The sequence below is a fragment of the Archocentrus centrarchus genome, chromosome 3, assembly GCF_007364275.1.
Source record: "Archocentrus centrarchus isolate MPI-CPG fArcCen1 chromosome 3, fArcCen1, whole genome shotgun sequence".
Classification (NCBI taxonomy): domain Eukaryota; kingdom Metazoa; phylum Chordata; class Actinopteri; order Cichliformes; family Cichlidae; genus Archocentrus; species Archocentrus centrarchus.
In genome coordinates this window covers 1346316-1369311 of record NC_044348.1, presented here as the reverse complement: position 1 = coordinate 1369311, position 22996 = coordinate 1346316, and the positions used below count along the sequence as shown (strand labels likewise).

General features: G+C 40.0%; 2 protein-coding genes across 5 annotated transcripts; one reads left to right on the top strand and one right to left on the bottom strand.

The window, feature by feature from the left end:
• Positions 1 to 5309: 5309 nt before the first annotated feature.
• Positions 5310 to 7823, top strand: LOC115776200 (myoblast determination protein 1 homolog). The gene is made up of 3 exons (XM_030723800.1): positions 5310 to 5840; positions 6233 to 6305; positions 7178 to 7823. The coding sequence occupies exons 1-3, from the start codon at positions 5310 to 5312 to the stop codon at positions 7375 to 7377; spliced, it is 804 nt and encodes a 267-aa protein (XP_030579660.1). The 3' UTR covers positions 7378 to 7823.
• A 410-nt stretch (positions 7824 to 8233) lies between these two features.
• LOC115774009 (troponin T, fast skeletal muscle isoforms-like) lies at positions 8234 to 22572 on the bottom strand. Of its 4 annotated transcripts, XM_030721014.1 has the most exons (16): positions 22373 to 22569; positions 19604 to 19643; positions 19472 to 19485; positions 18826 to 18834; positions 17306 to 17434; positions 14513 to 14530; positions 14210 to 14230; positions 11720 to 11738; positions 11572 to 11617; positions 10990 to 11106; positions 10784 to 10861; positions 10352 to 10465; positions 10134 to 10243; positions 9452 to 9542; positions 9158 to 9198; positions 8234 to 8507 (listed from the first exon to the last, which is right to left on the bottom strand). In XM_030721014.1, exons 2-16 carry the CDS (start codon positions 19621 to 19623, stop codon positions 8471 to 8473), a joined length of 864 nt encoding a protein of 287 aa, XP_030576874.1. In that variant the 5' UTR covers positions 19624 to 19643; positions 22373 to 22569; the 3' UTR covers positions 8234 to 8470. The 4 variants fall into 4 exon arrangements, with proteins under 4 accessions (XP_030576874.1, XP_030576889.1, XP_030576881.1 ...); XM_030721029.1 differs by lacking the exon at positions 14210 to 14230 and having other exon boundaries at positions 22373 to 22571; XM_030721021.1 differs by lacking the exon at positions 18826 to 18834 and having other exon boundaries at positions 22373 to 22564.
• Positions 22573 to 22996: the final 424 nt, after the last annotated feature.

The following is a 22996-nucleotide window of genomic DNA, read 5'->3' as shown; positions in this document are numbered from 1 at the left end:
TGATGAAGGAAATATGTATTTTTATTTTTAAATGGAAAAAATTGCTGATTTTAAAACCACCTCATTTTTTCCAGTGTTTTTGAGCTTTCATAACATCATAAGTGCAGGAAGTAGCCAAATTAAATTTTCAGAGTTGAAAAACACATTTAAGCTCTTTAATTTTACACATACTTCAAGTATTGCAGTCTAAAGCCCAGATCCTGTTTTTAATCAGCAAGATTTTTTCTATCACCTACTTTGTAGCATATAATCATAGTTTCAATGGAAATACCCCAGATGAGTTCGCTGTTTTCTTATAATTGATTGGAGAAAACCTTCAAGCATCAGATCACCAAGTGGAATAGGTCAAAACAAGTTATAGCATATGAAAGGTCTCCTTTTCATCTGCACTTTAATACCAGGCTCTTCTAACGCCACGGTGTTAGTGGTGATGATTTACAGTAGTTAGTTATTATATTTCATGTAATATTGCATACACACATTGTAATGCCTCCCACACGTCCAATATTAGAATAAGTGCACAGCTGATGGTGTAAGATGGGAAGAAGCAATGAGGAGTATTTTTCTCAGGCATTACACTCATACATGTATGATGGGGATTTTGAGATTTAGGGAGGGGTTCACCAAAAAGCCTGAAAAACAGATACACTCACTGCAGATCAGCACAGAAACATCAAAATGTGAGAAGAGCGTCACACAGTCAAAGATGAGTCACTTCATTTCTATGTGACTACACAAAGGGCTTGTTCAGAGACATTTTCTTTTATCAGATGATACACAAAAAGTCTGTGCACGCAAGTGAATCACCTCAAGTATTAATTTACTTGCATGTATGTGTGCATGAATAGTCAGTATAAGTGTGGTTAGACAGCCGCCAAATATTCAGAATGTCCTGTTTTCAAAGCTCTGCCCCAATTGGTCTCTGCTTGGCTCCAACCAGGCATCTGATTGGCTGCTTGCTTGGATGTTTGAAGCTTTTAAGTGCAGTTCCAGGTGCATGGAGTCAGATCATTGCCTTACTCCTAAAGTTTTTAATATCTCACTATCATGCAGAGTTGTATCAGCAGCAGTTTGTAATGTTTCAAGGATCAAACTGAGGCTGTGCTGATGGAGGAGACAGAACTGGATACCAGAAAATGTCTGGTGATATTTGTTATTGTTCTTGTAACAAACCATCTCATGATGAGATCAGATGAATAAGTTGTCTTAATCCAAAGTCTCATACAGTGTAACAGCCAGAAGAGTTTATGGTGACTCAGTCCCACATGCAGCACCCTGCTGAAATAGTCTCTAACACAAAAAAACGTGAAATATTTAACTTTTTTAGTATAAAGAATTAGAAGCAGGCCTTATATCCTTTCTTTATCATGACAGTATTTCACATATTGTGGAGGTGGACATTGCTTTATTTGAATCACTTCCTGTAGCATGAGGCATGTACCGGTAGCTGCTGACTGTGCAGTTCTTTCACTCTTTCTGCTAAACAAAGCTGTCACATCTCTGCTTAAATGCACTTTCTGAACTCAGTTAAAACAGTGTTCATATTGATAGTTTGCTCGGACTGTTGCTAGTTTAAATAAGTCAAGAACATTTCCCACAAAAGTACCTTATGCAAGAATAACAAAGTGCATAAAAGTTGCCAACTGCTGCCTCTGGCATTAACATCAGTGCAGAAAATGTGCACTGAGAGCTTCACTGCATGGGATTCTGAGGCTAAGCAGCTCCTGTAGGTGTACTGTGTAGATGGCTGTATATTTCTGCCCATAAAGTGTGTGATTGTTTGACCTTGTGTTGTTTGGGCACAGCGTAGACACTATTTTTACTTTAAAAAAATACAAAACACATCTATGTGTCTAGTGAGTTCTTATTCATCATGGGTTTTAGGACCATTCAGCTTCAGTGTGTCCCTCTATCCATTTTCATAACTGCTTAGCAAATTCCATGCTTACTCACGGGAGGCTGAAGCCTGTCCCAGCTGTCACTGGGCATGAGGCAAAGTACACTCAGTAAAGCTCACCAGTTCATTACTGGGCCAAAACACAGAGACGGGCATTTATTGAGTGCAACATTCATGTCTACGGCCAATTTAGAATCACCAGTTAACCTTGCATGTGTCTGGACTCTACCTGGAGTACGCTGAGAGAACCCACACAGGCCATGCCCCTCAGCTTTTGACTCCAGCTCCACGCCCTGGTCTTTCTTTGTACTTATTATTGCAAGTCTCTCCTTCTTATTGTGTTTTAAGGCATGTTTTTGCCAATTTATTCCATATATAAATTACAATTACAGTGACATGAACATTGTCTCTTCCAAGAGTGACATTTGATTGTGTTGCTATAAGGGTAAAGCTTGAATGGTGGGGATGTGAGAATGGGGGGTGGGGGTTGGGGGATCTTCCAAAATGATACCAGTGCTCACCTCAGCTAGAAGGGCACTTGTCTTAGATTTCATGAGCTGCTAAATTTAAAGCAGTGCTCTCCCATGAAGCTGCAAGAAGTCTGCAAAGTGAGCTGTAAAATGCCCAGTTTACAAGATGACCATAACATAAATGAGCACACACACAGACACTTATGGACAAATGTTTTTGCAGTTAAGTCTATATTAAAATCTTCTAGTTGATTTTCTCATGACCATAGTGACCAAATTTTTGCAGTTGTGGTCAGAAGTTTACACACACTCATCATGGACATGGATGTCATGGTGATTTTGAGCTTTTAATGGTTTTCTTGAACTCGTCTTTCTCCAGGGTGGAATGTACAGCATAGATCTTTAAAGGCTTTAAAAACCAAGAGTTGGGTGCAAATGTTTGATTTATTTTGGATTTTCTCTAATACACATGGTCAAAATTATATACACAGGATTAAATATATGTATGCATGCACACACTCACACTAATATTTGGTTAAATGTTTCTTAGCAAGTTGCACCTCGACCAGACGCTATTGGTAGCCATCAGCAAGCCTCTGGCATATTTCTGGCTGCATATTTGGCCACTCTTCTTGACAGAGTTGGTAGGGTTCTTTTTTAAGTTGCTTGGTTTCCTGGCACAGACCCGATTTTTAAGCACGGTCCACAAATTTTCAAAAAGGGTTGAAGTCATGTTTGTGGGAAGGCCATCCCAGAAACTTAACGGTAGCCTGTTTTATCCAACCCAAAACCAGCTTTGATGTGTGTTTGGGATCATTGTCCTGTTGGAACACCCGACTGTGTCCAAGTTTCAACCAGCTAGCTGTTGATTTGAGGTGAAGTTGAAGAAGTTGGAGGTAGTCCTCCTTTGTCGTTATTCCATCCACTTTGTGCAATGCACCAGTACCACTGGCAGAAAACAGCCACAGAGCATGATGCTGCCACCACCATGCTTGACAGCTGGTTCAGTGTTCTTAGTTTTGAAAGCCTCACCTTTACTCTTACATCGCCTCTTATCATTGTGGCCAAATAGCTCAGTCTTTGTCTCGTCTGACCATAAAACTTTTCTCCAAAAGGTATTTGGCTCGTCAATGTGGGCAGCTGCAAATTTCAATTAAGCTTTAAGGTGTCAATTTTGGAGCAGGGACTTCGTTCTTAGTCAGCACCTTCTAAGTTTATGGTGATGTAAAAATCGCTTCACTCTGGACAGTGAGGCTGGTGTTCCAGCAGTTTGGGTCATGTGGTGACATATCTGAATAACTTATACTTACACACAAATTTTGGAACTTTTCTGACCTTCCCAGCTTGTGTAAATTTACAATTCCCCTTCTTCACTCTTTGATCTTCCCTGGACTTTTCCACTGTTCTGCAGTTGGTCAGTCCAATGAGTGATGTCAAACATCCTTTTTGTGCTGGAAAAGAGAAACAACTAGTTGTAGTCAGTCATGTTGATGAATGAGAAGTTAATAGGCCTGTAGAACACTGTAGAAACTTCAGCACCACTTATTAAAAGATTTAAGTGAGTGTATGTATATATATATTTTTTAAAAGCCATTAAAGATGTATGCTCAAAGAAATCATTAAAAGCCCAGAATCACCATGACATCCATGCCCATGATGAGTGTGTGTAAACTTCTGACCACAACTCTATGTATCTGTACTAATTCATATACATTTCCAGGCACTGCAAGGCTGTGTGCAACATCATTGTGACTGTAGAGGAATAATGGGATTTCAACAGCGTACACTGAACTACAGCAGATAACCACCTGTTCACCTGTTTGGACAAACTGTCTCGAACTGTTGATCACTGATGACCCTTTTATGCACACACAAACCCACAGAGGGAGGGGAAGGAGCCTTTTCTGCCTCAGATCTGAGAACAGCTGTGTGACATTTTGACCTGGTCAGCAGGACAGTTAGGACTCGACAGTAAAAGCGCTGTGCTAGTCTCATGTATATGGACAAAAGCACGACGTAAACTATTACAACTGTTCTTCAGTGCTTGTTGATTCGAGAAAATCTGTTGTGATATCCTCTGAAGGTAACTGTTTTTAACATTAAGCTGAGGGTTGTGGCACTATTTCTTAGAGGAGTTCAACCTGACTTACTGTGCCGTGGATCTGCACCTTTGAACAAAGGCTTTTGAGAATAAGTGCATATAATTATACCTTTACACAGATATGATTGGAAAATTGGACTTGTAAATTACAGCAGAAGATCACAGTTAAAGATAGGGGTGACTGTCGAACCTTCATAATATGTCAGATATGTGTGAGCAGCAGCAGTTGAACTGATTTCTCCTCCAGACTGATCTGTCTCATTTCATAATTTGGGCATTTGATTGAAGACAGTTCTAGAAACAGATTAAGCAGTTTATGAGGAGGTGAAATGATGCTGCTGAATGACGTTCACGGGCACGTTTGATCACTCAGCGAGGAACACCACAGGTTTTTAGAACAGACTGAACGATTTGTAAAGCTGGACGTGATTGCTTTTTTTATTGCTTCCTTTTTGTTGCTGAGCTTCACCTCAGTGACCTCACATTACACACTCATTCACATACACACACAAACAGACACACCCCTCAGACCACTGGTCGCTCACACCATGGCCCCGCCTCCACACTGACTCCCTTTATAAAAACAAACCAAGCCAAGGGAGGTGAAATTACACAGACTATCCCTTTAAGCAGACTGTCAGCTGGACAGTCACATTTATTCTGCTTTCAAAAGGTCAGCTGACTGGCAGGATCAGCTTCATTTGCTCACTCCCTTTATGTTATGGCTTTCTAATCAACTTTCAGGAGACTTTTATGTTCTTTCTCCTGATATCAGAAGGACTTTTTAAAGAAACCTTTTCCTCCTCTTCCGCTCTCAGGGAGTCGTCCGCTTCTGAAGCCGATGGACCTGTCAGACTTTCCCTTCACTCTTTCTTCAGCAGATGACATCTATGACCCCTGCTTCAACACCAGCGACCTGAACTTTTTTGACGACCTCGATGCCCGGCTGACGCATGTCAGCTTTCTGAAGTCAGAGGACCATCTTCATCACCACGTCCCCATCACAGAAGAGGAGGACCAGCATGTGAGGGCCCCTGGAGGCCTCCACCAGGCAGGTCACTGCCTGCTGTGGGCCTGCAAAGCGTGCAAGAGGAAGACAACCCATGCAGACCGAAGGAAAGCGGCGACGATGCGTGAGAGGCGACGACTCAGTAAAGTCAATGATGCATTTGAGACACTGAAACGCTGCACGGCTTCCAATCCAAACCAGAGACTGCCCAAAGTGGAGATCCTCCGCAATGCAATCAGCTACATTGAATCACTGCAGGCGCTGCTCAGGAACGGCCAGGACGATAGCTTCTACCCACACCTCGAACACTACAGCAGGGACTCAGGCACCTCCAGCCCCCACTCCAACTGCTCTGATGGCTCGGTGAGTCCATAAACAGCTGACCAGTTTATGTGCTGCTTCTATGAAATGTAAAGAATCTGCTGGGGATTTTTATTCTAGGCTTAAGCGATGAATTTTGATGAATGGAATCATCAAAATGGAATTGAGACCATCTAAAATATTTTGTCCTTAATCATAACATATGCAGTTGTCCCATTAAAAAATTGCCTAATTTCTTTCAAATGCCTAATTTGATCTTTTTAAAGACATGATGGGGAAAAGAATTCTAACCCATAACAGTTATTTCAAAAGCATTTCTTACAGTGTATCTTTATAGAGTTACCGTATATGAGCTTCCATGCTTTTTTGACCATGATGACATTTAGTTTAAAAAATGCAGCAGACTTTGCTGACTTGGTCTGATCTGTTTTAAGGTGGATTTTATCTCACCGAGTTCAGCCAGAAGTGAAAACAGTGATGCTTCGTACTGCAGCCATACAGGAGACGGTGAGTTTGTCAGTATTGTCTTTAATACAGCTGACTGCTGACTATGTGTTTGTTCTGTTTTATATTCTTCTCCTTTTTAAAGCAAAATCAGATTTTACTCTTTTTATATATATATATATTTTTTTTTTTTGGGCTTGTTGACCTTTAAATGGATAGCACAATGGAGAAAAAAGGCCTCTGGATAGATTTGAACCTTCTATATTAGCGTTTCATACAGGAGCCACTCTGCATGTGTAGTTTTATAAAAACTCTGTAAAACTTAATGAAAACTTTCACCAAAAGGTGGCAAAAATTTCATAGAGTTTTAGTGTAGTTATTTATTGCAACCAGCCTCACATTGTTTCTGGGTTCTCGCTATCGTGACAGACGACTTCAGATCTAATGTTTTTATGAATGATTTTTTTTTTTTTCATAGGTTGTGCTGCTTCAGCTACTGAAACATTTATGCTAGTTTGATAATCATGATAAATCAAACTTGAACAGCAGCTTGAAAAATGTTTGAGTGTCTCATACCGAACTCAGTTTGGACACTAAATTGACTCGCTGCAGCACCATCTTGTGGTTCAAAGTGGTATTATGCAAAAGTACAGCCCAGCTTTTCTTTCTTTCTGCTACTGTTTCTTTGAATTCTGTTGATAGCTTTAATTTATGCACCCTAATATATGAATAGTTAGTCTTTTAATATATAATTTTTTAAATATATAATTAATAAATAATTTTAATCAATAATTCTTTTACTATCAGCTACTGTCAGTAGTATCAAGTCTTATACAGCACTGGATTCTTTGAGTTGACCTTTTAATTCTAGACATAAAATAAAAATTGACTAAACAACTAAGCAAAAACTAATTTCTTCTCTTTATTCTCTAAAGATTGCAGCAGCAGCAGAAGCAGCAGCAGCAGTCAAACACCGCTCATTTCCAGTCTGGACTGTTTGTCTAGCATTGTAGAGCGGATCAGCACAGACCAGGCTGCACTCCCCCCTGGGGACAGTGTGGTCCCCCAAGGCCCTGAATCACCTCACACCAGCCCTGCTGTCTCCAGTCCATCAGCAGAGTACGAACCTGCCTGAAACTGATGGTGTAGGGACTCATTTTTATTAAAAACATCTTAATACCTCCATTTTTAAGGAGGAGGAGAGCACAGGTGAAAAAAGAAACACTATAATATTCCTGTTTTTTTTTTTTAACAAGTCACCAAAGTGGGGAATTACAGAAGAGATGCTTTTTTTTTTTTGTTTTTTTTCCAAGCTAGTATCACACTAAATTAACCTCTAAACTCTAGGTCTCTTTTCATGTGGTCGAAGACTTTTCTGATGAATAACAAATCAAGTTTGAGTCTCGTGTCATCAGTTTTTAGCCTCTTGGATGAACTGAAGGCTGCAGATTGGTTAATAAATCCCAGCAGAGTTATATGAGAGGGCAGTTTCATATTTATATCTGCTGATGATAACTGAGGACCATTTGGTGCACCTGTAATTGCACGCTTAATATTTGTATGATCTCATACAATACTTTCAAAGGGTTGAAGATTGTTGTGTAATACAGAATATTTCTATATTATTTATGCATTATTGAAATGTTAATAAACATTTATTTATATACTGACTCCCTTTCCTATATATGATCATCCCATAGATATTTTTGTATGTCTGCAAGAGACTCCCCTTATTTTACACACAGTCAAAAATGTTGCTAATGTCAGTTTGAAGGTGTCTCTAAAGCCGCACTGTACTTGTAAGAACAATGTTATAAAGATGTAAATGGGATACAAAAAAGTGTGACTTTAGATGATCATACATAACAACAATATAGCTAAGATAAACTGATGTAATGCAATGATTTGAAAAACATAAAAGCCAGAATTATTTCTCACACTGGACGTCACTGTGTTTAGCCTGACAGGAATGATGAATGCATTCACACAGATTGTTGTTTAAAGTGTCACATGTTCTTTACACAACCATAGCAGCATTTTGTTTTTACATTTTTATTTCTTTACTTGAGCTAAAATCATCCCCAAACCATCTCGCTTAAGTAAACACAGGCACTCAGTTAGTTGCTGTTGCTCCAGAGCTGCGGGTGTCATCGGGTGGGTTACTGGAGCTGATGCTGTGGCCTGCTGAAGATGCCTCCTGTTGGGGCTGACCGCCACCGAGGAGCTGCTCACTTCCTGCGGCGCGTGGCGGCTCCCTTCTTGCTGCTGCAGAGCGCAAAGTGCAGAAAAAGAGTCAGATCTGCTCATAGGCCTTTATGAATATCACAGGCATCATGCTTATGTGAAGTTTGTCACCGTGTGAATATTTAAACAAAGATATTTTATAAACAGAGTTTTTCAATAATAGTATTTATTTTATGAATCAAAAAGTGGATCTAAAATCTCAGATTGGAGTCTTTGTTGTGTTGCTTCTGGCTTGCAGGCGGTATATTTGACACCCCTGACTGAAACACACCTAACAGGACTGAACAGTATTTAAGTCTACAGCGCCCTCTGCTGTTAAAATATGTTCTATGACGCCTCAAAAGGCGCCTTGCAAGGTGCGCTACTGCACAGATGTAGGAAAGATGCTTTTGTAGTAGTATGTTACCACTCGTTTTGCTTATTTCTGGTGGTTATGCAGATTCGTGTGCAGACAGAGATTTATCCTTTTATCTATTGTGAGACCTCCATGAGTGCATGACAGGACAACATCATTTACTTACAAAGCTTGATTAACTGTAATAAACTACTTTTGGGTGGAAAGGGTCAAATCAGCACAATGTGACTATGAAAACAGATTTCCATCCTCATAGTGAGTGAGTACAGTGAGTGAAATGTGGGTAAGAGGCTGTGTGATTATGTTCATAACTTACTGCTTCTGCAGTTCATCAATGCGGTTCCTGAGAGAGACAACCTGAAAGACACACAGTTCAGGCTGAAACAGACACACTTTACAGCTGTTCTCCTCCTCAATACCAACTAATCTAAGATTAGTTGGTAATCTTAGATTAGTTGGTATCTAAGATTACCAACGAGTGACAGCAGACCAGACACGATGAGAAAAGGTGCTAGTCTGATTTATAAATCTCTGACCCTAAACTTCAGATTCACAAACCGGGACATTTTAGAACCAGTACAGCAGAAATATGCAACATTTCTGTACTGACCTCATATCTCTGCCTCTTAAGCTTCTCACAGTGGTCGTATTTTATCGCTTCGAGGTTGTGCAGCCACTCCCACAGCTCTTTCGCCTTTTCTCTAGGAAACACAAACCAATGATTCAATTTAACAGATAAAACAATAAAGAAAAAAAAACAACCATGTTTTTAACTGGAACAGACTGAGTACTTCAGTTGCTACTTAGCTTCTTTGTCAAAAAGAAATTGATGGCGCATGAAAATTTGCCATAGACGATTCTAATTTTGCCAAAATTGTAAATTTTTGGGGATCAGACAACACATTTTGGGGCCAAAGTTTTCATAGTTTTTGGGGGACTGATAGCAGGAAGTACCTGCCGAGGTACTGCTATTATCAGTACCTGTTTGCAGTGTTTGCATGATGCTAACGAAACAGTACTGTATATTACAGAATTTCTTGAAGAAAACATGAAAAGAGATTTCTGCTGTAATTTTTTAACATTTATGTGTGTTGCTGTTTGTGATGTTGCACAGAAACAGCTCGATAGTTGTAAATGGAGAACTATTTTGCAGTAATCGTTCATGGTCTTCATGATGCTGGGAGAGTTGGTGTTACATTGCACTTGCTGTGCACACATTTTAAAGCACTAGTGAAACCAAAAACACAATAACAGATCTTGACTGTAATTTGTCATTGTCCCCTGTGGGCTACCTCAGGCTGTCATCGCTGAGACTCTCGATGTTCAGGGGTTTGCATCTCTCTGCAAGGATCTTCTTCTTCTTTTCTCTTTCAGTCTGCTTCTTGCCTCTCCTTTGTTCAATCTAGAAAAAGAATCGTTAAAACTGTATGTCTGCAGGACCATTTTGCTGCCTGCTTTGTGTGACACTGAAGCATAAAATCTGAAACAAAATAAATGAAACACACTATACCCTCTGCAGGTGGCTGCTGAAGCCCGATCCCATGTTGGTCAGGGCGATCTTCTTCTTGGTTTCATCATCGACCTTTCTCTGGACGTCGGCCTCCTCCTTTCTCATCCGCTCAGCCTGCAAAACGAATTTCAAAACTTCATGATTCCACAACAAGTGGAAAAACTGTTTTTCACGGTTTATGAGTTTATTTTTCAATTTATATTCAATTTCTGTACAAACAGAAGTTTAAAGACTTTTGAAATTCCTGAATGAATTTCCTGCTGCCTGATGCAGTGAAATGTGCAACATGGAAATCTAAATACGCAGCGATCATTGTGTCCCTGCTTTAAGCTTTTCACTTTTTTCCATTTGCATCCTTTGTGAAATGCCCACTGCTGATGGTTAACCCGACCATTCAATTCATTAACTGCTTGAAACAGCTACCAAGCGTACCTCCCGCCTCGCCTGCCGCTCTTTATCTTTCTCGGCGCGAATCCTCTGCTGCTCAGCTCGCTCGGCACGACGCTTTTCCTGAAAACACAAATCAACATGCTTGACAGTGCCGCCGTGGTTTCTCCCACGTGCGCTGAAATACAGCAAATGCACATTCTAGGTTCATTCTGTAATTAATAATAATAACAATTGGGACACAATCTCACAATTCTCTCTTTGAGAGCAATGAGTTCTTCTTCCTCCTGCTTCCTGCATTCAAAGTGCGCGTCGATCAGTGACTGCAGCTCCATCAGGTCTTTGTTTTGGCGTTTCTTTTGGATATCCTATAAAACAAGAAAGGCACGAGGCTGCCTTCATAAACGTGCAGCTGTCACCGTGCATGACACAGCTGATTGATAATGCAGTCCTATTAGAAGAACTAGTAGCAACGGCCCTTTATAAGTTCAAACTATGTACAAGACAAAATCAGGTTACACTGAAGCACTGGTTCTCAAACTGTGGGGGAGCATTAGGCCCATTAGGAAAAACACTGAGTCAAAATAATGTTTGAAAAAATTTGGGGTGTGATTTTTTTATTGCTGTTTCTGGAGTGAGTTTCTATGTAAGGCTTAATATGCACTAGATATTTACACCCAGAGGCTTGTATATACACTGTAATGGTCAACCACAACCAGGTTTCACCACCTATTTATAAATCACTAATTCTGAGTCCTTTAAACGGTCTTGTAACAGCAGCTTCATGTTCAAACCTTTTTGTGCGTCATTTTAACAAACACAAGTCTGCTTACATCAAAGTCCACTTTCTCGCCATCTGGGATCTTCGGAGCAGTGGGTCTGTAAAAGAAAGTATGAGAGATGTAAACAAATCATATGATTTGTGGTATATAATGTTTAAATATGCTAGCCATGCAAAACTGATAGAGAGTGTACACTTACTTAAACTTTGGCTTTTCTTCTGGGTTTTCAGCATCAAACCACCAACAGGGACAGAAGAGAGATTGAACCATTAGAAACATAAATGTAGAGAGAGTGTAGTGAGTAAAGTGCTTTTGGTTAATTAGGGAAGAAGATCCAAGTGGACAAGCTGAGTTACACCGATTAGGCATAACATTATGACCACTGACTGGTGACGTGAATAACACTGATTATCTCTTCATGGTGGCACCTGTTAGTGGGTGGGATATATTAGGGAGCAAGTGAAAATTTTGTCCTCAAAGCTGACGTGTTAAAACAGGAAAAATGGGCAAGCGGGAGGATTTGAGCATTTAAAAAGGGGCCAACTGGGAAGGCTAGATGACTGGATCAGAGCATCTCCATAATTGTAGCTCTTGTGGGGTGTTCCCAGTCTGCAACAGTCAGTATCTATCAAAGATGGCCCAAGAAAGGAACAATGGTGAACCATCGACAGCTTCATGAGCAGCAAAGCTCATTGATGCACGTGGGGAACAAAGGCTGGCCTGTGTTGTGTGAGCCAACAGAAGAGCTACTGCAGCTCAAATCGCCAAAAAAGTTATTGTTGGTTGCATCACAGTTTGCTGTGGGACGGGACTACATAGCTGCAGAACAGTCAGGGTGCCCAAGTTGACCCATCACCTACTGTAAGCACCAACAATGGGCATGTGAGCATCAGAACTGGACCACAGAGAAATGGAAGAAGGTATCCTGGTTCGATGAATCACATTTTCTTTTACGTCACGTGGAACCCGGTACTGGAATGCACTATGGGAAGATGGCAAGCTAGCAGATGCAGTGTGATGCTTTGGGCAATGTTTTACTGGGACCTGCCATTCATGTGAAAGTTACTTTGACATGTATCACCTACATAATCATTGTTGCAGACCATGTACACTCTTTGATGGAAGCGGTGTTCCCTGATGGCTGTGGCCTCTTTCAGCACGATAATGCACCCTTCCTCAAAGCAAAAATGGCTCTGGAGTGGTTTGCGGAGCACAACACTGAGTTTGAGGTGTTGACTTGGCCTCCAAATTCCCCAGATCTCATTTGAGCATCTGTGGGATGTGTTGGTCAAACAAGTCCGATCCATGGAGGCTCCACCTCACAGCTTACAGGACTTAAAGGATACGTTGCCAACATCTTGGCAACTACCACAGCACACCTTCAGGGGTTTAGTGGATTCCACGCCTCGCTGGATCGGGGCTGTTTTGACAGCAAAAGGGGGACCAATACAATATTGGGCAGGTGGTCATAATGTTATGCTTGATCGATATATGAGGCTCCAGGTTGTTTCACACCTCCAATAGATCATTGTGTAAGAGTGAGTTTTAATTTGGCCAATACTTTCCACTAACAGTGACCTGATTACTGTGCATTAGTTTCTAGTAGCCTACTGTAACTACACAACAATAACTGTGGGGAATTTATTCAGCATGTTATTATTTAGCTGATAAGCTAAGCTCAAAGACTAGAAAGTAGGAAAAAGTGAATTACCCTTTATATAAAGAGATATTTTGATTACAAGCAAATGACACATTTGTGGATCGAGACTTTTTTTCTCTCCTCAGAATTCTGACTTTTTCATAGTTCTGAAAAAAAAAAATCAGAACTTCTTTTTTTATCAGAATACTGAAAAAAAAAAAAAAACTATGACCCTCCCCACTTTTTTCACTGGCCCTATTCCTCCTGTGCAGGTTCTATGCTGGGATCCATTGAACCCATTCTTTGTGGTTTGCTTTTGTTTGTTATTGTGCAATTATTTATGATATGATCAAATTTATATTGCTTCTGTGGTATCAATATTTTATTTTTGAAATATCACAGAATGTCACAATTCCCCTAATATCAAACTTTTCATCTTATCTAAGAAGCTAGGAGGACGTTGGCTCGATGTAACATTGGTTGGTAAGCTTTGCTGTTATACTTATGGTACCATAAAGTGTTTTTGACAATACCATTAAATATTATTTCACTCCAGCTGGCTCCTGTCAGCGCCACACCTCTGTGTGTGAGGAGGAAGAAACTAGTGTACCTGTGAATGACTGCAGTTTGCAGCAGTATTACTGTGCATTTATTAAGGCTGGTGCACAGGAATGAGGCCACGGTAGTATGTTACCTTACTTTTCTATTTCACAGTGTTATTCTTTTGTGCATTAGTGTGTAAATCAAACCAGTGTAATTTGAAAAGTGCAAATCAGGATCATGTCATAAATCAACACATGGAAACATTTTTATAGTTAAATTTTCTCAACATACAGAACGTCAGTGCACACCTGTCACAACGACGGGCTTTTATTTGTAACTGTTACTGTTAATTGTTTTTTGTGGTAGAGACATAAGTGGGATTGGGAAGTGTGTGATTAGCTTTTTATTTTTTTTGCAGGACCCTACTAAAACAAAAGAGACACACAATGGGGAGGGAGGGAAAAAAACAGGCAAAGCAACGTGGACTCGGCAGGAAATGCAAACTACCATCTTGATCTCCCTCCTCCCCTGGCAGGACACAATCATGCAAAAAAGAGAAGAAGCACAGATGAGCAGTGCGGCTCGTAACCACGACTCAGCATTAATGAATCCTTCAACCCGTTCCTCCAGGTCACCTTGATCACCTGATGCACAGACTAAACCGAATTGATTAATTCTGCCTTTCTCTTCAAGAAAGACCAGAACAAACATTTATATACATGTGTGAAAGATGTAAAAAAAAAATCCTAGCCAACAAGAACAGATAAAAGGTTCAATGAGAAGAACAGAGAAGAATTCAGTTCTACATACCTTCCTCTTCATAGGCCTCTGCATGCAGCAAGCGTCCAAAGCAAGAGCAGAACAGAAACCATTAGTGATTGGACTGGGCAGCCTGTTCCTGTCCTCTTTATAATGCACAGCTTACAAAGCACATTTACCAGATTGGGGTGTTTATATTGATACAGTAGGCAGTGGGAGCCACTGCAAAGTCCCATATCACGTCATGCATTACTTCTGCATCGACATTGCAAGCAGCTCTTTCTGTTTTATTGTGATAGGCAGCTGCATTTTTCTGACTGCATTTTAATGATTTCTCTGCCTCTCATCAGGCAACCTGTGCTTTCAACTGTCTTGCAACCATAAGCGATCGTGCAAGCGATCAACCTTTGGACAACCAGCTGGCTGATGCAACTACTTGAAATTGGTCTCTGACAGCACTTAGCAATGAGTCATTTTTTCTAGTTGCAAGAAGGTTGCCATCCTACTTTAACTCTGTTGTGACTGAGACATAAAAGACTTTGTGCAGCTGAACTAAAAAATTCTAAACTGATTTTGCTGAAGCATTGAAGCAAAAGTTCATTAGTTCAACAATACTACACCAAAGCAAGGGACTTCTGCAGCGACTCTGTAATGAATGATCCTAAATCGGATTCAAGGACTTGAGGATAATTGTTTTGCACCATAACACCCCAATGTAAATGCTATGAGCAATCTGCCAATCTCACTCTTCATCTACACACAGAAAAAACAAGAATGCTAAACATGGACTGAAGAAAGGTGAAGAAATTGCTTTTACATGGCTGAAATTACCCATCATCCTTTAAGTTACGGCCTTACAGAGTCACATGAGTTTGCTAAACATTGAAAATGGCTACAAGAGCAAAATGAGACACTAAGTGGGCAGAAGGCCGTGGATGACAGAGCAATTGATTCATGTAAAGGCAGCTAATGTCTTTCTTCTCCCTTTCAGCATTTATATGCACAGCTCATATTCAGAACACACAGCAACATTTCTTGACCAGGACAAAATAGTCTGTTTCGACTGTGTCTCTGCTGACACCGATGATGATGACGCAATGATAAGATAACTGGACATTTTATAGAGCAAAAACCTGGATGTTTGCTGCAGTGCAGTCTCAAAGGCAGGGCGAGGAGCCCAAAGACACCAAAAGGCCCTTTGGCATATATGATTAAAACACAACTAAAGTGGGAAATGTAACAAAACTGCAGCTTCTATTTAGAGTTGTGTATGTTGATTCCAGGGTGTATGGGAGTATCCACAAAACACATTTTGCAGTTTGGCAGTTGGGCTAAAATTTGACTTTTTTTTTTGTTTGTTCTGGTACTAACAGAAAGGTACTGGCATGATTAGAGTGGCTTATGGATTATTTGACTTATAGTGATGTGGCACCTAGATTATAAGAAATCTTGTAAGAATGGCACTAGAAATGAGGCCATAAGCCATACTTCCAGTAAAGTACCCGAGAACTGAAACTGCAAATGCTGTCTGGGAAACATGGACAGGGATTTGGCAACCAGTAACATAACTGGGAAAACAATTTCAATGTGAGCATAACATAGTTATTATATTTCCTGGCTTTGGTATGAAAGGTATACCAACTTAGTATTAATTTAATGCTTAATACTTTACTACTACAAGATACTGAAAATGAATTGACGTCCTCTAAAGCATTATGTTAAATTCATTATGCTTCAATATGAATGTTTATGTTCAAGAAACAAAAGAGTCAAACAAACCCAAAATGTGGCGGAGATGTGCTGCTACTAGCTCGTGCTTATGTTGTGGCTAAGTTTAGCTAATGGTAAACTCTGTAAGCTAATTCAGAGTTTCCAGAAGTTTTAAACCATCTGTTCTGCGTTCATTAGAGAGTCTCTCCCTTTTTTTTTTTTTTTCAAACAGGGCAGTTATGAAGAGAAGGCAACACCAGTGGAAAGGGCTAAACAGAAGCTAAAGTGGAACTAGATTAGTCATCTGCAAAAATATCAAACCCAACAAGGCAACTGAGTCTTGAGGTGTGAAAAAAAATCTGCCAGTAAAGTGTGATATGTTAGTCTTGTCTTGACCCAAAGAAGCTAAATGCTCCAACGTACATAAAAAATATTTCAGCTGTAGATGAGATGCTATCGCTGCAAACTGACAGAACTTTTTCTATTTTTCACAAATCAGCTTTAGGGTGATCTGTGTTTCTGCTCTTTTGCTCTTTTTAGTGTTACAGTGTAAAAACTGCATATTTACTGTGCAAATAACGAGTTAAGAACAACTACCTGAACATTAGGAATTTATTGCCACAAAATCTGTAATGGCAGATGGTCCATTGGTCCCAGACCTGAGCTGATAAGATCAATAAACTCCTATAAAATTTTCTATGAGTGAAACTGTGAGTCTTTTAAATATAAAACATGATCGTATTGCATCCATCACAGTGGCACACAGAAACAAAGCTTGGCACCAACAGTGTGCTGTAAACTCTTGCTGTTCTTTTGTTTTAAATAAAGACTGTTTTTGCTTTGACAGATACGTATTGTTTAAAAAAAAAGGGGGGGGGAAAGTACGTTTTAAAAATAACAGTATTTAAAAAATGTTGGAGAATTCCCCAAATTTAGAAAGTTTTTTTTTTTTGATGTTGTAGTGACCATTTCCAGATTTAAAAGCAAAAACTCAAATCTTACTATTTGTCTGCTTGGCTTGTCAGGCAGGATATTATTTGCAGTGTGTGGATGGTTACAGGACTGACTATCCTATGGTGCAAAGTGCTGAATGTCCTGCAGAAAAAAGGTGAAAGGACTGCCCATGCCACATACCTTCCTCCTCATGAACCACCTTCTGCACCACCTCTGGCTCTGGTTCTGGTTCAGGCTCTACCTCTGGTTCTGCTTCTACCTGGGCCTCCGCCTCAGGGGCTACTTCTACTTCTACTACCTCCTCCTGGGCTACGGGCACACAGCATGCACCAAACCGCCGGGGAGAGGGAGGGTGTCGGAGAAGGCCGTTAATGAAGACCACAGACATGACAGAGCCATTAGAAACCCAAAGTGAGAGAGTACTTTAGTTACAGAGAGGGAGGAACAGTGCTGCTGGAGAACAGAGAGAAACAGATGATGATGAAAAACAGTCAGTTGACCTTTCAGACAGAAGCCATGTCAAACTGCTGATGTGTAAATCTACCTGAAGAACAAACGTTCTGCCTTACAAACATCATTTTACGAGATCAACTTAAAATCCCATTTAAAACTATGTAAGCTATACGGAGGTAATTGAGCTAATCTTCAGAAGACCATATTTTATAATCAAATATTGATAAAGCTTAAGGTATTTATAAAATTCTTCATTATTATTCTGACAATTTCATACACTGTAAAACCAAAAATGAAAGCTTTTGCTGCCACATTTTAGAAAAAAAACTAATTAGTCATGATATTCATAAAAAACTAAAAGAAAAGAGCTGTTTTGAACTAATTTTACTTCACAACTATAGCAATCAGTCTTTGTGTTACTGAATTGAATGAATATACCTAAGCATATTCAATTTACTGCTTACAAATGTTTCACTTGTAATGTAGGCAAATAATGAGCAATAAAACCTAACTTAATAAAATACTTAAGTTAAGCTAACAGTCTTGCTAGTTAGCCATTAGCTAACCAGTCCTAAAGCTTTTTACAGGTAGTTAATGTTCTAGTAAATGTTCCTTTGAGTTATATTTGGATTCATAATTCAGTCTCACAATATTAATCCAAGTAGTTTTTCCACATCAGCTGTTCAAAATATGGCTATTGTGTGAATTAGGTCAATGACTGCAATGCTGACATTAACAGATGACCATGTAAACATGTCACATGTCAAGGAAAATGTAGATAGCCAAGAGGCTATCTAACATTTTTTCTTAGCCATGTGATTTAAAATATCACTCCGCCAGATAGGTCGCCCTTAACTTGGAAGTGTTTGATTGACAGTTGGATGTTAGTTAGCAACTAATAAATAAGCAAATAAATATCCTGTATTCTTATTCTAAATACTCCCAGATTATGATGTTTTTCCATCCAAAGTACATATGTGATAAAAGGTTCAGCCAAAGTAGTATTTCAGTGCAGTTGCCAGTGCTACTACAACTAGAATAAATAGTGAAAAGTAAATACTAGGTTCATTTTGCAGTTCTGAAATCCTGTCGAGATCCTAATTAAATCTGTGCAGATGTTAGTTTATAGTATAATGAAACAGCCGGCGTCAAAGTCAAACACTTCAAATTAAGGGTGAAACAAGGCAGCTGAAAAATTAGTACAGTGGAGAAAGGTCGTAATGTCGGGTGGATTCAGATGTCTTTACCTTCCTCTTCTTCAGGAAAAAAATATGGTGGGACAACAGAAACAAACAACATGGAGTCATTTCATAATTACATTTAAAACTGAAGCAACAAGTTCGGCATATGAAAATATTTAACATGTATTTTAAAATGCGTGATAAACAGCAAAATGCAATATAATATAGGCTGCGGAATATTAGCAGTGCATCTGACATCATTTCCAAAGAACCTTTCAACAAAAGAAGAGAACAGCTGTGTGATCCAGAGAGCGCTGTGGGTGCTTTTATTAAAATCATCACAAAGGGGTGAGAAGATTTTTATCAGCTCTAACTTTCAAGTTGGGATCAAAATCGATATCTGTGTGAGGTGAAAACTAAAAGTAGCACATTCTATTAATTTTGTCATAAAGTAACTTACCTATTTTTCTGTTTCCTATAAAATGTATCCGTTCATAGTATACATTATACCAGAGGATATAACAGAGGAATGAGTCATCCGAATGACTTCAAACTCAACAACACACTTACACGGGTATCCAGCAACACACCCGCCAAGTTTGAAGTAGATCGGATGAAAGCTTGTCAAGATAAGTGAAGAACAAACAAACATACATACATCCAGAAACTCTTGATTTCTTATTGAGAAAAGAGAAATCTGGTTGTCACTTACCCTCGACATTGTCCCTGAAATATGAGAAATAAATCTTATCAAACATGAAATTCCAGCTGGCTTTTCTGATGAAGTTAAGACTAAACAAAAAGCATGAGGCAGCTGTATGAACTGTTATTGGCAGCCACTTACACTTCCTCAGTGTCAGACATGGTGACAGCAGACTTTACACCTGAGAGACAAAGACAAACAGCCTGGTGAGGTGCAGCAGTGCGACTGTGCAATACAACAAACTAAAGCTGGAATTCATTTCATGGAAACCTGAGGAAACATTCAACAATTTATATTTTATTTGTCCGGTTAATTTTGCATGTATTCAGGAACTACGGCAATACGGCTTGTTTGCATTCACGATGACATAGTAACTGATGATCATTTCCACTATAGTTACAATTCTATCTAATCTGAAGATCATCGGTGGGTTGTGGCCGCTCATAAGATCTGAAAGCAGTCACATAATGTGTCTGTCCTCACTGAAGCATTTTCACACCTATTCCAGAGATGTTTACTCAGCTGTTTGGGAGGTGTTGTCTTCTTTGCACGGTTGTGTTGACATTTGAGAATCCTATCCGAAAATGCAGAACATTATCATCAATGCTTGTTATAAAAGCCATGTTTAGCCTAAAGATCATTAAACGCTTGCTTTGACCCGTCCAGGATGTACGACACCTCTCACCCTATGACAGCTGGGAAAGGGTCCAGCCCCGTCATGACCCTACTGCAATACACTAGACTCTACACACTCATTCACTAAGTAGAGAGCCGTGAATCATCACTGTTTCACTTCACTACTTGAAGTTTCATTTCTGCATTTTTTTAATCCAGTAAACCTAATTCATAGATTTTATATTCAACAGATACTCAACAGTAACTCAGCCCATCACTGCAAAGTGGGATAAGTCAGCTCTTTAATTTCAGATGTAAAACCGGCAGTTCAATTCAGTTTTATTTATGCAACACCAATTCACAACTACAGTAGCTTCAAGGTGCTTTATATTGTAAGGTAAAGACTCTACAATATTAGGAAGAAACCTCAACAATGACCCCCCCCCGCACGCGCCCCTGAGCACTTGGTGACAGTGGGGAGGAAAAGCTTCCTTTTAACAGGAAGAAACATCCAGCAATCCAGCAGGCTCGTGGGGGGGGGGCAGTCACCTGCTGCGACCGGCTGCAAGCGTGTCAAACAAATGTGTTTAAAATCAGCTTTCAGAGTTCAGAAAAAAAAAAATCCAACCGACCCCACTGTGAAAATCTTCTTCTAGGTCCTTTTGAAATGTCGAGGTCCCAACGTTCCAATAGTTAAGTGGACAAGGAGAAGCTCTGTTGGACGATTGCTGCCTCTCTACATATTCTATATTAAACGACATCATATTTGATATATAAAAAGCGTCATTGGATGACTTCTTCACACTTAGCGGTGGGCACAGCTGCAGAGGACCCAGAGGATTAGCTCTGGGTCATATTTCTACCCATCAGCCGAGGAACGGTGTCCAAATAGCTGCTTTAATCCCTCAACTGGGTCCAGCGGGAGGATCCTCTCCACTCAAACAGCCAATCACAAGCCACCTCCAACAAACGAGCTCTTTGATCGACTTACAGCTGACAGCGGCCTCACCTCTGTGTGTCCAGTATTCATACAGTGCATACCAACATTTCAGCACTCTGTATATTTAGTGGACGGTCACTTCATTTCTTCACCATGAGAACATTGAATGCTGAGAAGTCTTTCTGAGCCTTTCTGAAACTAAAACTTGGCATTGAAACCAAAAGACTGATTTAACAGGTGAGACGATTGGGGAAAGTAACATCTTGAGCCAGTCGAGCACAGGCTTAGATCGAAATGCCAACATGAGAGGAATATATAGACGCATCACATGATGAAGTACTTGCTTTCGGGTTGACCGCAGTGCTTATGAGTACAAAGGAGAATGTATTATATGGCATAATGAAAATGATAAGAGACTAAAAAGTTACTAAAAGGAGATGTTTGATTGCAAAAAACTGACAATCAGCATGTACAACCTGAACCACTATGCTAAACTGCTGAACACACATGCATGTTATTAATATTTACCGGGAGATATGTAAAAGGAGTCAATGACAGTATTTCCATTTTCAGCCCCAAATCAAACAAAAAAGTAAAGTAATAATAATAAAAAAGTAACTGGCTGATGCTTTGAGGCTTAAAGAATCTGCATATCTTTGAGGTTAGACCCCCAGATAAGCTCTAGGCTTATCTCCATTGTTCATTTGTAAGCCTCTCCAAACCACCATCACAGTATTATCAGGAGTCACATTCATATCAGACATTTTAGAAGGTTTAACTTCACATTTGCAGCCACGCTTCATCTCCAGCGCAGCAGGTATGTCATTTGGAAAAGATTCTGAGTGGAAAATGAAGGTTTCTTCAGGTTTCTTCATATTTTCTTGCTGTACCGCAATCTGCTTAAAATTTAATGGGTTAAGTCCACTTATCTACCCCCCCCCCCCCCCCCCCCCCCCCCTACGCCCCCGATTTTCTCCTTCAAAACAATTGATGGTCAACTTTATAAAGTGCATACATTTTATTTCCAGCCTTCATCTTACACAGAAACATCTTATTAAATTAACCTGCCCATCAAACTGAACCATCTTCAGCTCTTGAGAGGGACTGCCATCACAAACATAAACTACACATGTATGACATGCAGTGAACGTGTCTAAGTCCAAATGTTACTTCTGAGGTTACAGCCTGCAGTGTTTGAGGACAGGACGTTATTTGGTGTTCGTCTGCTCCTGCACGCGAACGCAACAAAACCAAAATCTCCGAAGCAGATGATTTTGGTTTAAAAGAAGAAGCTAAATGTCAGAAACTGTCTTCAAAGGTGAATTCAGAATGTTGAGTGTCTCTTGTTGTCTTACCTCAGAGAAGGAGAGAAACTCCTCAGACGATGGAGATGAAGGTCTGTAAGGCGCTGCTCAGAGAATAAGTCCTTGTGTTATAGTATGTGATACTTGAGCCCATCAGGCCCTTATTGGCTGTGGGATGAGAGTGAGGTGTGTGTGTGTGTGGCATATATGTTTATGTGTGGAAAAGGTGGGGTGGTGAGGGGTTTGCAGCTATGACCCTGGAGAAGGAGATGGGTGAAATACTGTGGATGGAAGAGGAGGGCTCAGGTTTTGGAAAGGAGCAGCTGAGAAGCTTCTGTTGCTAAATTTACAGTGATAGAAGGCTGAGTGTGGGGGTTACACATAAGCTTGGCATCCAGACAATGGAGAGAAAGTGTGTGTGTATGTGAGTGTACGCGCCAACCACTTCATCAACCAGTCAGTAAAACAGTCACTCAGAAAGAAAGAACAATAATAGAACTGGGCTATGCCCACCAACAGTCTGTCAGTTTTAGTGTGATTTAAGGAGCAATAAAAAAAAAAAAAAAAGACAACACCGTGCCCTGGAGAACAAGCCTTTCATTTCCATGGGAAATAGTGCATGGTGAACCTAAGAGAACTGGATATGATGCCTTGCTGCCTGTGGTGCCTTGCTGC